Here is a 16,080-nt window from a genome sequence, read left to right on the forward strand (position 1 = left end):
GGCCGGGAAGACCCTTCGCTAACGGCCCGAGTGCCCAACGGACGCCTCTCCCAGCCACCTCGCCTCTGACACGACGTGGGCCTGATACGAAGCATCGTTTCTGCGCTGGACCAGAGACTCCGTTTGAAAAGTAGAATCTGACAGCGAAATAGTGTCAGAACATCTACGAGGTAACCTCCACTTTACCTCTCATTCCCAACATACAGCTGACGGTGGATTTTTCGACGGAACTGTCCCAGGGGACTGAGGTGGAAAGTGCCGGAAGCCGCGTGGCAGCCAAGCCCAAGGAACGCTGGGTAGTTATGCTAATTTATTGTGCTTGAGGGGTATGCTCCCCCCACCTCCCCCAGGGACAGTCTTTAAAATGAACACCGAGGCGGCTTCTGCAGTCTGGGACATACACGATGTGGTTCAACACGCACATTCTTTAGCTTCGGAATCTGTGAACGTGAAGTTCTTGTTCATTGACTCATATGCGTAAAGAACACATGCAAAGCATTTCCTTTAAGATGAAGGGTAGGTGGGAATTGGCTCTTTCCCAGGCTGGCTGTCAGCGCTTCCCATCTGGGGCCAGGTCAACCTGTCACGCCAACCCCGAAGGCCCACGCTCCGTAAACAACACACAAACAGAGCAACAGCTTGCCCGAGGGTGGCTTCACCTGTCTTTTCCAGGTGGAGTCAGGCTGTGCTATTCAGTCCTCAGTACCGTACGCTGTAACCCGAACAGACAGGTGGCCGTCCCGGAAGACCCCGTCCCATTCAGGGGCTGCCTCCACCTGGGTCACAGAGGGAGGGGTCTCTCACAGGAGGAGCCTGTGTCTGCCCTTGGAAAGATCTGGTTCGAAACAATTTCACAACCTGCGGCATGTTAGCATAAATACCAGGCTAATGGAGAACCTGGAATTTCAAGTCATGCAAAGCAAAAAAAAAAGGTCAACCAAGCATCCTACTTGCAGCTAGAAAGACACACACGGCCAACCTCTAGCCAGGCGGCCCCTGCAAACCAAGGGGCCCCCCGCGGCCAGGAAAGAGCAGAGGACACCCCCAGAAGCTCGCAGAGAGCATGTCAGTGTGTGTGTCACAGACAGCCTTCGACGGGAAAATACCACGTGCACACAATGCACAATGCACCCCAATGCCGGCCGAGGGGTTCGCCCGACACGCGACGCAGCGCGATTCCAGGGAATTCCACGCGATTGTCCGCCCTGCGTCCCATGAAGCCGGCTCTGGCTGTGGAAGCAAAGGCTGCCGAGCGCCGTCCGGTTCTCTGCTCCCTTCTTCATGCATCTTCCGTGGTGAGGGTGGGAGTGGGGGCTCGAGCGAAATAACAAGAACAATAACCATAATAACAATAACGACAATGATAATACAAAAGATAATAACGGCACTGTTTGCGGTGCAGTGCTTGGGTTCGCTTCTGGGGGACGACTGGGGTTCAAATCCAGCCTCTGCTCCTTAGGAGTGCTCGGTCGCCTCGGCCAAGAGACCTGGCCTCTCTTTACCTGTTTCCTCCTCTGTACAGTGGGCAAGATACTTGTCTGGGCAGCGGATGTTTGAGCACTATGAGAATGGACACATAGCCCAGGGCTGGTGGCCCTGACGGCAGCAGAAGAGATGACAGGGCAGGTGCCCAGCGGGGGGCTGCCCGGCGGGGGGCTGCCCAGCGGGGGACCTGCCCAGTGGGGGACCTGCCCGGCGGGGGGCTGCTCAGGGGCGGGTGCCCAGCGGGGAACCTGCCCGGCGGGGGGCTGCTCAGCGGGCGTCCTCACGACCTGCCAGGGAGGGATCAGTACTTTACAGACAGAACCTGTGGCTCGGAGAGAAGGAAGCTCCCCAAACAAGCCCAGATCCAACCGGTGTCCAGCTGGCTCCCCAGCGGCCCCCACACCAAGTGGGTTATACATTCACCTTTAAATTACGATCAATCATTAATTAAAAGCCTCTCTTTATTTACAAATGGCACTGAAAACAGAGACAAGTAGTGCTTTTCACACGACACCTGGCCTCGCACCAAGAAAGCCAACATCACTGGTTTTCCAAAGATCGCACCCAGTAAGCGTTTTAAGGGTCATCTTTCCAAATAAACATTATGTTTAGGGACACTTACCCTGCTCCCTAAAGAAGTGCATGGCTATCTCGGCAAATGCCCACCACAGCGCGACCCCCAAACCCCGATTCACGATCGAGGGGTTTCCACGCTCTGCTCGTGGCCCTCACGCCCGCGTGGAGTCACGTGTGGGACCTCAGGGCCCGGGGGCGTGCGGGGAAGGGCTGTTGCTACATCCTGCAGAGGCAGAGCTGGCCCGCGAACCACGTGTGCTATCGAAATGCAGGTTTCCGTTTCTGGGTCACACATTCTAGAGCGAGCCCTTCCCAGGGCATGGGGCAAGAGCGCGTGGGCAGGCACGCACCACTGCATGGGGGCGCGTGAACGCCATTGGCGGAAGGTGGCGTGAGCCCCTGGAGAGGAGTCTGGAGGGGACGGCTCGGCGGAGGGCCCCGCCACCCGGGATGCCTGTCCGCCTCTCCGTCCCCCGGAGCCCGGGCTGGGCCCACCCTGGCCAGGTGGAGCGTGTGCCTGTGCACGACCAGCCCTGGTGACAGGGCGGCTGCAGGTCTGTAGAGACGCCCTGCCAGGTGGCAGCTCCCCATGGGGGTGGGGGGGGGGAACTCCCCCGGGAAAATGCACGACCCCTGCGGGGCTGCTGCTGGTGATCTCTGTGCCCACTCCCCAAACCCATGGGACCTCCCAAGTAGTGAGTGCGTTCTGTGTGCTCCACAAGGGGTGCTGGTCACCAGCAAGACAGAGACAGGAGCAGAGGGCTGACTCCTACTTCCGACTCTGGGGAGGGGAGAGGCTGGAGGGTGCGTTCGATCACGCATGGCAGGTGATTTAATCAATCGTGCCCACATGATGGCACCCCCATATAAACCCCTCAGAGAGCTTCTGAGCTGGTCACATGAAGAGGTGTTAGGAGCTGGTGTGCCCAGGGTGGGGGGGATGGAAGCCCCTCCTGTCCCCACACCTGGCCCTGCACACCACCTCCATCCGCCTAGCTGCTCCTGAGTGCGTCCTGTACCGTCGACGGGAAGGAGTAAGTCACTGGGCTTCTGGGAGCTGTTCTAGCAAATTATAGAACCCGGGGACGGGTGGAAACCTCTGACTTCACAGCCCTTCGGTCAGAAGTATGGGGGCCCCCAACTTGAGACTGGCCTCAGGCTGAGCCCTGAACCTGTGGGGTCTGTGCTACCTCAAGGGACCCCATGTCCAAATCGACATGAACACTGGGCTGGTGTCCAGGAGGTGGAGAACTGGGAGTTGGGGAGAAGAGGAGACCCACTGTGTGTGTCAGAGGAGAGAGACCCACTGTGTCAGAGCAAACCCACTGTGTGTGCCGGAGGAGACCTACTGTGTAAAAGCCAGAGGAGAGAGACCCACTGTGTCAGAGGAGATCCACTGCGTGCTGGAAGAGACCCACTGTGTGTGTCGGAGGAGACCCACTGTGTTGGAGGAGACACACTGTGTGTGCCGGAGGAGACCCACTGTGCCGCGAGCAAACCCAGCTCAGATGGCGGCCGACGGAGCCAAGGCCCCAGGGTGCAGCTCCCGCTCCCATCACAGCCCCGCGAAGCCACTGCAGCTGCTCGAAGCCCTGCGAAACGCCACCCTCTGCGCAGGACGTGGGGTGCGCGGCCTGCTGACCAGCCGGATGTTTGCAAAGGCTATCACTTTGACACACAGGGGTCTTCAGGGGCGTCCAGGAGAAAGTCCTAGCGCAGGGCACCCAGAGACAGGGCTGGCCGGCTTCTCTTTCCTGGGGGCCCGCAAGGAGACTCAGAGCAAACTCGAGTCAGGGAGATGCTCAGGAAGGCAGACCAGAGCCCCTTCTCATCGAGGTGCCTGAAGGTGTGACTGCGCACCCGATCGCCTTGGCCCGGGCGGGCCTGTCCCTATCGTTAGCTCAAATGCCATCCACATGTCCCTTGTCGGGCTGAGTTAGAGGGATGAGGAATAAAACCTGACGCCAGGGAGGGAACTGAGACAAGGGGGGTGATGTCCCTGGGGTCACGTGCCTGTGTTTCTTTTCCAACCCGGGTCGTGGCCCGGGGTCTCTGACCGCGGCCTCCATCCCCAGCATTACGCAGAGTGGAGAGAACACAGGACGACGCTGACCTACAATTCGATATAAGTTTGGGGGCCATGGTGGGGAGCGGTGAGGACCGAAAGGATGGGAGAAGCACGGTCAGCGTCCTGCCCGGCGTGGCCGTTTCAGAATGAGCTCCTCGGACACCGGTTCTCGCACTGATACTAAGGACCCTCCCACTGGGGACACACGACAGAGAAACTCTGATTAGCCAGGCTCGATCCCCTTGCAAAAGGGCACCCCGAAAAGTGCCATGGTCAGCCAAAGCACACATCCAGGAGTGGAGCAGGCCATGTACGGGGGCATGTCCCACCCCCAACTTCTCGAAAGCCATGCAGACCCCAGCATGGGGCCCCCACTGGAGCGCGTGCACAGGACGCGGGCTGCCGGGCGTCACTGACACTCAGCTCCACCGGACCCACTTTCCCACACCACGCAGGGGGCTGGGGGCCCCTGTCCACCCAACTGGTCAGCCAGCTTATCCAACAGGACAGCACTAGCCACAGCATGACGAGGCAATGACAACTTCTCATGTCCTCATCGAGCCAAGAAAACAGCAAAGTCAAGAACTATGAAGAAACTTATAAAACAAAATAAGACCATGTGTGCCTGTGGCGGATAAAAAGCCTCCAGGAGCACAGCGTGGACAGGGGTCAGCGGCCCCAACCGGGGGAGCAGAACGGGGGGCTCAGTGCAGCGAACGAGAGGGCAGACTTTAAAAAATAAAGTTTATACACTTCCAAACTGCTTCCAGCTTTTTAACGAGCACACACGACCCTACAACTGTATTAAAACGCAATTTCATCATCCGCCGTCTGAGGTCGCTTCTCTGGCAGTCCGCATCAGGACCTTTCAAAGCAGTCCACTGCTAGTTCCAGTCCCCGTCCCCTCCTCTCTACCTCCAGGCCAGCCCTGAGCCCTCTGCCATCCCTTAAATGGGACAGTGTCGGAAAACAGCAAACCGGCACCACGAAGGGACACAGTGCCTATCTGCCTGTGAAACAGAGGGAGCTCGCGGCACCGGGAGGCGCTCCCCGCGCAGGGTGGGGTCGGGCCTGCAGGGGTCTGCACCTCGGCACCCCCGGTCTGTGGAACTCAGGCGCCGGACCATCTGCTCGCCCGGCCCTTCGGCTCTGTGGGCTGCGTTGGTCTCAGCATCCTGCCCGTTGCCATCGGTTTCCTCCCATAACCCCACTGTCTTCCAGAGACTCCCCCAGCCCTGTTCCAGGGTCATCTGGCCGTATGACTCCAGGACTGGCACGGGCATGGGGAGAGCGAGCCCTCCTGGGCTGCCAGGGCAGAGGGAGCTGGGACGACACTCTGCTGACTGCTTCCGGAGCACCTGGTCAGGCCGGGGCGTGCACGCCGGCAACCTGGCAGCTCCACGCCCGCCCTGGACGGCCCGTGCTTGTGCCTGGGGGGCAGGGACACAGCACACACACAAGTCCACTGCAGCTCCGTCATGCTTGAGAAAAAGAGGGAGCGACCTGATTATCCGTCAACAGAGGAGGCAGAGGGCAGCGCCGGTGCAGCCAGGACCCAGGCTAAAGCTAACAGAGACGCCCGGTCAGCCTGGTGCCCCTCAAAGCCTCCACGTCCTGTGAAGAGAAAGCCTGTTGTAAAATTGCACGGACACAGTGATGCGTGTTTCTTTTAAACGCTCAGGCGACCCCCTCGCTGAGACAGGGAGGCGGCACGCGAGGGGCGGGGGCTCGGGGCTGGACACTCAGGTGTCCCTCCCTCGCCGTCTGCTAAATGGCCTGCGCTTAACTTACGAATAAAATGTATAGAGAATCAAGGGCAAACTTCGTATTTACGAGAAGTTTTTTTTTAGGACATTTTCCTGGATACTTTCCATTAAAAGAAATCATTAAAATTATTCATGGTATTTGACCAGTCTAATAAATAATTTCGGGCTGTGAATTGCTAGCAACTGTAAAATGAACTCTACATAGTATCTAAACGGCTCAAATCTACACATAATGTTGCAGAACAGACATATATACACAGACACCTATCATCGCATACATTTTATTGCGATATAGTTCACATGCCACATATGCCACTCATTTAAACTATAGAATGAAGTGTTTTTAAACTATACGTCACAGAGTTGTACAAACCATCGCTGCCATCACGGTTAGAACATTTTCATCACCCCCAAAAGAAACTCTGCACCCAGAGCAGTTACGGTCCAAGCCCGCTTAAAAATCACGCCCACCGGCCCTGGCAACCACCTGTCTTTCTGTCTCTGTCGATTTGCCTGTTCTGAACATGTCACACATGTCACACAGGGTCTTGCACGTGGGGCTTTGTGTCTGGCTTCTCTCGGTTACCATGTCTTCAAGGCTCATCCGCGCTGTAGTACGTGTCAGAGCCCCAACCCTTTCCAAGGCTGGATACTACTCCATTACATACAGGGACCGCAATGTATTTATCTGTTTACCAGGTGATGGGCGAGGTTTTTTTTAATGTACGGAGCTGCATTTTCAATACTTCTAAGACAGAATAAGCTCCCCCACCAGCTCCGAATTGGCTCCCCACGGTAAAGAAAGGCCAGCCACAGGTGACAGCCCACTCACCTTCTCTTGGGCCGACCTGGCCACACTCGAGACTTGCCGCACCGCCAGCTCCAGGGGCTGCTGCAGAGGGTCCTCCTCGAAGGCCAGGAGCAGCGGGCCCTGGAACGGAGACACACAGTGAGGGGACGCGTGCGTGCGGTGATGCCCGCTTCTGAAAGGAAATGGAGTATTTGCTCTAAAGCCCCTAAACCTAAGGGCTCTCTTCAGTTAAGTCTGTGCTTCTACGCGGCAGTGAGGGTCATATGTCAGCAAGTTCACGCACCTGTGAACCGGCTGAGGCTGGCTTACTCTCGGGGGCCGGGCTCGGTGTGGGGAAGACAGGGGAAACGGACGAAGGCAGGGACAACAGCGAAGGTGCCGCAGTGAAGGGGGAGGGCTGGCCTGACCGCCCCGCTCTCCAGGGGCTGCTCGTGCCAGTCTGTGGGCGCACGGGTCCGGCGTCTGGCCAAGCACGGCGGCTCTAAAGGCTGCATCGCCCCTGCTTCTGTTTTCAGAGAAGGACCGCTCCCTGCTCCCTGGCTGCCGGCACTGTCCTTAAGGAGCCCCCTTCTCTTCGCCCACTGCCTGAGGAGTGGATGGCAGGAACCTCAGGGGCTGGCTGCCTCTCCTTGGGACTTGAGATTCCTTGGCTGGAAATGAGCCAGCCTGGTGGCTGTGCCCAGGGAGAGGGTTCCGGCCCCTGAAGGCCAGCTTCGCAGACCTCGGGAGCTGCCAGCTCCTCCCTCGGCGGCTCCTGGTTCAACCTGTCCTCAGCTCTGCGCGCCCTCCCCCACCCCACGGTAAACTCAGCCTACAGTCAGTTTAGGTTCCTGCAGTTAAAAATCTCCACGTGAGATGTGCAATTAAATTAATATGACCCCGAGGCAACAAGACTGAGGCTTTGGAAAAGGACAGATCAGGGCTTGGAGAGCCAAGCAGGTCCTGTGCTTTTTAAAACAAATTCCCTTGAGAGGCCAAACCCTTACGCAAACGAGTCACTGGAATGAAACTTCCTAAAGGCTTCCTGACCTGCTGTAGAGAGCGCATCACAGTCAAGCCTGTTCCGATCAGACAGTTCAAGAAAAACTCCCCTCCACCCACCCACAGCTCCCGCAGCTTCTCATACGTGGAGGGCCGGGTCCAAGTGCCCACCTGACTGGGCGGGGTCTCCTGGCTGCGCGTGAGCCGGAGGATTTCCCGACACCCCCAAACACACCTAGGAGGCACGGACGTTTCCATTTGCATGCTTCTAACCTCACCCTGTTTGAGCAACGCCTATCTCACCCCCAAAAAAATCAGCAAGGGAGAATCAAATCAAGAGTGATGAAATCGCACTTTCTGGGCTGTTCCGCCGACATCCTCCACGGCTGGCACTTGTTCTGATGTGACCAGCTGCTGGCCGGGGGCACACCAAGAGCTTGGTGCTGTCCTGGGTCCGTGTACCGGGCCGACTGGCTGAGGGAACAGCCCCCAGGATGGAGCCCAGTGCCAGGCAGGGAACCGAGCGCTCACAGGAGTGGTCTCAGCTGCTGGACCGCACGGCGAAACAATGCGCCTTCTGTCCCCGCTTACAGAGCCACCGCGGCCGTGAGCGGCCTGGATGTCGCCTCCAGCCCTGGGCATCGGTAGGTGCTGTCTGTGCCCTTTTACCTATAGCACCTACTGGATTAAAACCCTGAAAAGATTCTGCTGGGAAAGTTAAGACCGAGGGTGGTCTCCGCAGAAAATGAAGTGTTAAAATAAAACAGGGGTTCTCTTTCCGGCTGCCTGATCCCCAAGTTCCAGGAAGCCCAGCACGTGCACAACGCCCAACCACGAACCTCTGCATCTCCTGCACCGCCCAGGCCCACAGGGCCCCCATTCCGGACGCGACCCCACTCACACTGAAGCCAGACGCACAGCCACGCAGGAAAGCAACAGGCAGGAATCGCCAGGAAAATACTGGAAAAGGAAAGCCAGGCGGGGGACTGGTCCTGGCGGCCGTCAGCACGCGCTACACACCCGCCACCGTCCAAACCGTGGAACTGGCACGTGGACACGCAAAAGGATCAGCGGCCGGAGCAGGAAGCCCCGCACAGACCCGGGCACACGTGCAGACGGAGCCTGGGACAAAGGTGGCATCCCAGGTCGCAGGGTTAGAGGAATTTTTCAATCAGGAGGCAGCAGGAACCCCTGATGCAACACAAACACTCACACGTGAACCGAACTGCATCGAGGGGAGGGCACGCACGGGGCTAAGCCGGGGCGCTTTGGGAAACGACACCTGACTGCACGCAAACGCTGTCATCTGGGCAGTAAGCGTCTTTCTCACAGGGTCCCGGTTAGCCATTCAGAAACCATACCTCTGCTAGAACCGAGCAAGTCAGTAAATACGGTCTAGACAGCAAGTATCCAACGCCTCCCTCTTGGGGAGGGAAGCTAAAAATACGGGGAGCGGAAGATGCAATGAACCGTGCTGCTGACCCGGGTCAGTATAAAGCCAGGCTTTAAAGACACGGACAGGTAGAAAGACGCAAAATACGGATGCGCACACACGAGGGTGTTAGTGTGCACGCGTCCATTTCCTAGCTCTGCCCATTAGTAGGGTCTAGAAACGAGGAGACTCCAGCAGCAATGAGCCCACGGACGCCTGGAGCGCGGTTTCTAAACACTTCTCTCACAGAAGGCATCGGGACTGCCCGGAGAAGCGGCCGAATCCAGGGCCGGAAGACAGAGAAGTACGAGATGAGCCTAGAACAAACATCTTGTGGCGGCACCATTAGGAAGGAAGTGCTGTCTGTCTGCCTGTCATCTGTCTATCAATCATCTGCCTATCATCCAGCCATCTTAAAGGAAGACCACAGAAGGCTACTTCTGGAAGAGCTCCTCACGGTCAAAACAAGAACAATTTAAGCATCGAAACGAATAGCGACCGTACTGGATCATAACCCACAGAATAAAATGCTCGTGAGTCCACACCGATGTAACCAACTAAGTATATAGACGGAAACAAAACAAAAAATCAGGGTTTTTTTTTTGTTGTTTTTTTTTTAAGTAATTGCCGTGGACTCGTCACACAGATGGGTGCCAAAATCAGCGAGCAAAAATGCGAGTAACAGGATTTGTAGAGCTTCAAAGTCTCTCCCCAAGGTATGTGTTAACTCCAGAGGGAATGACAGAAGAGGAGAAATATGACAGAAGAGAAACCGGCAGGAACCATCTTCACCAAGGGATCGAGGCCACCGTCCCCAGCCGTAAGTCACATCGACATGACCCCTGCGACACAGCACACAGAAAGGGCGCGTCGCTTCTGTGGTTCGTATGACCTCACTCCAGTCAAGGTCACGAAAAACAAGGAAAGACTAGGAAATTGTTGCAGACTTCAGGAGACTAAGGAAAAGCAGGAGCCCAATGCTGTCTGGGACCTGCCCGGTGCCCCGGAACAGGAACAGCAAACCGGTGGCAAACCGTGGACTTCAGACGCGGACTTCAAGTTTCTTAAAGACCGCTGCCCGTGTCAACATAGTATGCTGTTACAATGTCGATTTCTTACACTGTTACAATGTTACTGCAAATTATAGTAATCTTGTGCCCGTGTTAATTTCTTGGTTCGGATCCTTGTGCTATGGCTACCTGAGGCAGGGTGAATATATGACAACTCAGAATTACTTTGGCAACTTTTCTATCAATCTAAGAGCAGTCAAAATATATATATGTGTATATATATTTTTTTATGAAAGAGATTTTACAAGACAGCAGCCCGCCCTCATTGATTATATTTGCTAAATGCCTCACGTAGGTCTCGTCTCCTCTGGAGTGGGTTCCGTTTCCCAGACTGAACCCAAAGTCACTCTCTTCCACAGATGGCGCAGAGAGGTCAGGAGTTGCCAGAGGCCTCACCACCCCAGAGCTTTCAGCCTAAGCAATGAACGCGTGGCTCTTCCAGGCTCCAGAAGTCCCCTCCCACCTCAGCAGCCCACGAGGGCCAACGAGAGTGGAAGTTAGCTTTGGCTGCGTTTTAGTTAACACGACACCCACTCTTCCTTCCCCCGAATTCCTGTCTCACGGGGAGACTGGGCGAGAGCGCAGAACCACCTGAACTGGCGCCTGTTCCCGGGTTTCATAGCCACAATTTGCAAAGTCATCAGTAAACCTCCTTTAATGTTGATTCTTTAGAAGTGAAAAACAAAGCACATTAAACAGCTCGTTTTGTCCAGGCTTGGCCAGCTTCCCAAGCGGGGAAGGCTTGTGTCCAGATGGGGTGATGAAAATGTCACTGTTTCTCGCCATCAGCGACAAGTTTCTAACAGCCCCTGCCATTGGCCCCCACCCCGGTGCCGGGCAGTGGGTGGGTGGACTGTGCCTGGACAGACAGGGCTCTGGCCCAGCTCACAATATGGGGAGCTGATGAGGCACAAGTGACCACAAGGTGCCAGCGTGATGTGGGGACAAGTGCAGGCTGCCGGGTGGGGGTAGGGCTGCATCCTGGCTGAATGGGAGTGTCTGGGACCTTTGTGCTGAGACCTGAAAGGTTTACAGAACTTAACTAAGGAGAAAGGTTAAATACGCATTCAAGACAAAAGAAATGACCCACGGGAAGGTCCCGCTCGGGAAAACCCTGAACGTTTGGGTAACAGGGGGACTGGTAGGGGTCACGGTAGAGGGTGCAGGGAGGGGCCCGTGCAGAGTCCTTCTCCAAGGTCACCTTCACATCCTTACCCACTGACTTCTCATGCTGCGGCCACTGTCGCTGCTGGTCAAGGAGTTTGGGCTTTTGTGAGCAGCACCCAAAGCTCCCTCCACACCAGGAAAACTGAAGTCCTGTCGCTCTGCTCTTTAAGTCATGGCTCATCGTATACGAGTTTGAGCTGTTAGAAACATCTCCTGAGTTCACGCAGGATCTTTTTTTCCCCTCAAAAGCCACAAAATTGTTCCACAGTCTTGGTCTTTTGCATTTAGAACATCCCTCTGGGAAAAAATCCCGGGGCTAAGGACTAAAGAAACCAACCTCCTCCGGGCGGCCCACGCGAGACAAGTCCAGAATGTGGCCCGGATGCATCGCCCTGGGGACGGAAGTGCTGTCCAGACCACAGGCAGGGGTCGCGGGCCACAGGCGCCTGGCTTCCCGAGCCAGCGAACTCCTGTGGAACCGGGGACCTGAGGCCTCCCAGGTGGCTGTCGCGGGGTGAGGACCACCTCTGGGGCACCTGATCGTCACCACGACCATTCTGCAATCGTCGGTGTGGGGCAGGGGGACTAAAGGGAAACCTCGGCTGTCACCTTTGGGTAACAGGGTGTAGTTCCCAGTCTAGTGACTGAGGCGGTTACTTCTAGAACCCTCTGTTCTCCATGAGCTGTGATCGGATCACCTGGAATCAGGTTTTTGTGGCATCAGAGTGGAGAGGGGTTGTTGGCTGAAGGGGACTCTGACTGATGGTCGGCTTAGGGACAGCGCGTATCCAGTGGCTCCTCGCTAGTGGGAAGCTGGCTTGAGGAACCTGTGAGGTACACAGTACGCTCCCGGCACCCCCACCTGGTCTGAACTGGACAGGGTCAGGTAAGCTCTCTCGGTGGTTCGCCTGTGCTCCCCAAACGCCTGGCCAGCTGGCAGGGCAGCAAAGACTTCCTCTTGTGTCTCTGCAACTCACCATCCTAATTTAAAAATAGTTGGAGTGAGGGTCAGAACATGGAGGCCTGCACTGTCACAGCCATGCGTCGTCCAGGGTCGGTCAAAGCAGACTCCACGAGTTATCGCTCCATCCCGGGTCCCTGGGGAAACGAGCCCCATCGCTGCGACGACACGGTAAACGATCGAACCCATCTATGCTCTCTTGCTGGACCTCAGTTAAAGGGAACATGGGGCCTCAGAGTCGAATTGGCGGCCCACAGGGGAATGTGACTGCAGTGCAGACAGACCGTGAGGTCACGGCCGAGGTATGGGTCGGCCCCAGCACGTCTCTCCAGCTCATGGGCCTCAGTCTCCTCCCCAGAGAAGCGAGGCACTCAGCTAGAAAGAAGACTTTGGGGTTCCTTTCCATCTTAAAATCCAAAGCTGAGTGAGACTTAGAGAGGGAGGGGCCCCCGTCTCCACTGGACAGAGACGTCCGCCTTTCGCGAAAGATGCTGGATATGATTAAGTTACTTCTGGTGCGTCCCCACCCCCCGAGTGACAGGCTGAGGAGTGGTCTCCTCCCGTGCCAGGACAGGGCCGGGCAGGAGGGGGCCACTAAGCTGTGGCACTCTGGGCCGAGAGAGCGGGCATGGAGGGTCAACCCTAATCCCGGATTAATGGGATCAAATTGGAGGGAGGGCAGAGACACGGCACGGCTGGCTGCCAGGATCAGGACGCCCACGGGTGACAGTGGCCTGCTCACCCGTGCTGTCGTGAGTGCTGCAACAGGACCGCCCAGGACAGAGGAGCGTGTGACGCGTTGGTGGCAGGAGCCGAGTTGCCCAGATCCTATCTGCCTGCAAAACCTTCCACTTGAATTCAAATCCAGCAGTGCTTCTGGGCCCTGGGAGAGCAGCGCCTGATGCCACAGTCAGACCCAGTCCCTGTCCACGCCGAACTGGCAGGGAAGGCACCACTGTTTTGAACTTGAACTTGAACCCATGCACTGTGGCCCTGCCCAGACAGGCGTCTGGAAACACCGAGGTCCGAGGCTGCGGGCATGATCAACGCAGACCTGGAGCCGACAGGGCATACAAGCCAGATCCTTCCTTCCAGACTCCCAAAAATAGAGCCCTCCCTGCCCCCACAGAGCCCGGCGACTCTGTGAAAGGTTTTCTTCCAAAACCAGTGGCTCCCTTCAGCGTTCTCAGTTCACCTGACCAGCCAGATGTCCCAGAGAGGCGCTCCGTCCTTTCTCCCTCGACGCTCCAGGAAGCGCCGTGTCTAAGGCAATCCCGTTCTCTATGCCAATCCAGACGTGCCAGGAAAGGAGGCGGGTGCGCTAAGCAGGGCCCCCCAGCTCGTGGGGGGCAGGGTCAGGCCTCTGCACCCGCGACTCGGCCAGGAGGCCCAGAGTTAAAACCCAGAAGGATCGTCCAGGTCGTTGACGCAGCGCTCCCTTGAATTTTAGGGAGAGCGAGGACAAGGCTCAAGCCCACTCACGCCGCCAACCAAAGTGGACTCAGCCGCAGGACCTGGCCTGTGACCCCAGGTCAATCGGGGGTCAGTGCCAGCAGCTTGGTGGGGAAACGAATCTGGGTTTGCCCCGGGAGTGAGGTCGCATGGCTTCAGATGGGGCATTTCCCCTGAGCAGAAGACACCCAGCTCTGGGCAGCAGGGGCACAGATTCTAGGCACCAAGACGGACGACAGTCAACAGGCCTTGAAGCCTCTTTTCATCTGAAAGGACGGTTATTTTCTCAACCGTTGAGTACATGCTCTTTCAAGCTGTTAAATTTACGCTCACTTATATGCAAAACTTTCTTGTTTTTTTAAACCCATGGCCATGTGAGTCAGGCCACGTCGCGAAGACCAGGCAGAGGGTCCTCTCTGGAACATTCCGAAATTGATGGGTCCAGGTTGATGGGTCCAATTGATGCAGCCTTCACTGTCCAAAGCCAATGGCCACCGGCCTCTCCATCGAGCTGCACAAGCAGCCACAGGACCGGGAGAGCTAGGAGCATCAGCACGAGCCGGGAGGCACCGCCCCAAACCCACCAGCCCGAATTCCTCCTTCGGAATGTCCGGAAATAGTAGACACCAGAAGATGTCTTAAAAGCAAAAGTAAGTCACCGCGTCATTAACCGCGGAAGAAACAAAACCACAGGGCTGAGGGAGGGTGGGGGGGTGGCAGCAGCTAGCTCAGCAGCCCCTGGACTCCTGGGCAGCAGGCAGCGGGGTTCCCATCCCCGCTCCACAGCCCACAGGCTGTGTGACGCTGGGCAGGTTACTTAACCTCTCAAGGCCTCAGGTCCTCACCTGGACATTGCTGACCAGGTCTCAGTCCTGGGAGTTGTGAGGATCCAGAGATGATGCATGCACCGACAGCCCCCAATACAAAGTCCGGCAAGGGGCTGGCCCACACACACACAAAAAAAGTCACTGCTTTTACACACCAGGGAACGCAAACCTTTTGGAAATGCATTCTCGGTGAAGTTCTGCTCTGTAGATGGAAGCCTATTTGGGTCACGGTTATTCATATGTCAGGTGCAAAAGCAGAAAGTGCCCAACTGGGAACAGAACGACCTGGGACTCCAGGAAGGGCACGTGTGAGCGAGAAGGGGGCTGCGCACCCCGCCCCCGCCACCCCCGCCCCGCGCCAAGTCTCTCCAATAGCCGCGACCCAGCACGCCCGACCTGTGGCGAATAAGGTCTAATCATTTTGTCTTGACTCCCCATCAAGGATCGTCAGCGTCCGGGGTCCTTTTCCTAACTTTCGAGAACACCCCGCTGCGGGGAGGGCTCACCTGGGATCGGTCAAGGGCTGCCCGGGCTTCCAGGGACAACTCTGCCTTGAGGGCCGGCAGCTGGCCCCCAGCCGCCCCGACCCCGCAGCTCCGCCGGCGCCCTACGGAAACTCACCCCTTTCCGCCTGGCCTCGCGGTTCAGGGCGGCCACCCAGGCGGCCTGCCACTGGCTCCTCCAGCTGTTGAGGGTCAGGATCCAGGAGAGCAGCACGTCTGACCCGGGGCGCTGGTCGCCGCCAGGTTCCGCCGCCGCCGCCTGCCGCAGGGGCCGGGGTCGCGCCCGGGCCACCGCCCACTGCGCTAGGTACAGGCCCACCGTGCCCAGGGCCACGACGAAGAGCGACACCAAGACCAGCCACTGGACCTCACCGAGCCACGAGCCCAGGAGGGACATGGTGATGGCGCATACCCGGCGCGCCTCGCGCCAACTTCCCAGGGCAGCCCGGCGGGGCGCGGAGCGCGCGGCCGGCCGGGGGCGTGGAGGGCTCCGCGGGCCGGGGCCGGGGCCGGGGCCGGGGCCGGAGGCCGGGCGGGGCGAGCAGGAGGAAATGCCGGCCGGCGCACGGCGGCCACAGCCCGGGCCTGCGCCCCCAGCCCCGCACACCTGGCAGCGGGGACGCGGCGGCCGGCGTCGCCGACTCCGCGTCTAGGCAGTTCCCGGGACCGCAGCCGGGCACGCTTCCTCCTGCGCGCGCCGCCCTGGGCGTCCCGCCCGCGGCCCAGCGGTGGCCAGAGAGGCTCGGGCCGGGGGCGGGGGAGGGGGCGAGGCGGGGCCGGTCTGAGGGGGCGGGGCCCGGGTGGCTGGCGCCCGAGCTGTCCCCGCCCCCTTAAAGGCCCCGCGCCGCACCCCCAACAGCCTCTGTGGGTACCGCCCCCGCCGCACCCCGCTCTCCCGCCCCACCCATGTGCGCGCGCCGCCCGCCCCCTCCGGTGACTTCCCGCGGGCCGCGGCGGCGCGGTGGCCGTGCTGGGCGTGCC

The 16,080-nt window shown here is 58.2% G+C and overlaps 1 protein-coding gene across 12 annotated transcripts in view; it reads right to left on the reverse strand.

Annotated features, from left to right (window-relative positions):
• The window catches only part of C2CD2 (C2 calcium dependent domain containing 2), a 47,049-nt gene extending 31,208 nt beyond the window's left edge, over nt 1-15,841 (reverse strand). For 4 of the 12 annotated variants that reach the window (XM_039857619.1, XM_039857623.1, XM_039857622.1 and 1 more), the window contains exons 1-2: nt 15,218-15,836; nt 6,728-6,826 (exon numbers count right to left, since the gene is read on the reverse strand). In XM_039857619.1, the coding sequence (XP_039713553.1) occupies nt 6,728-6,826; nt 15,218-15,496 (378 nt within the window). In that variant the 5' untranslated portion in view covers nt 15,497-15,836. Of the gene's footprint in view, nt 1-186; nt 1,105-6,727; nt 6,827-11,404; nt 12,326-15,217 lie in introns of those variants that run through there. The other 8 variants (XM_039857618.1, XM_039857626.1, XM_039857624.1 and 5 more) reach the window with 8 other exon arrangements.
• Between the last annotated feature and the right edge of the window lie 239 nt (nt 15,842-16,080).

Source organism: Pteropus medius, unplaced genomic scaffold, assembly GCF_902729225.1.
Source record: "Pteropus medius unplaced genomic scaffold, Ma_sr-lr_union100, whole genome shotgun sequence".
In the NCBI taxonomy this organism is placed as follows: Eukaryota; Metazoa; Chordata; class Mammalia; order Chiroptera; family Pteropodidae; genus Pteropus; species Pteropus medius.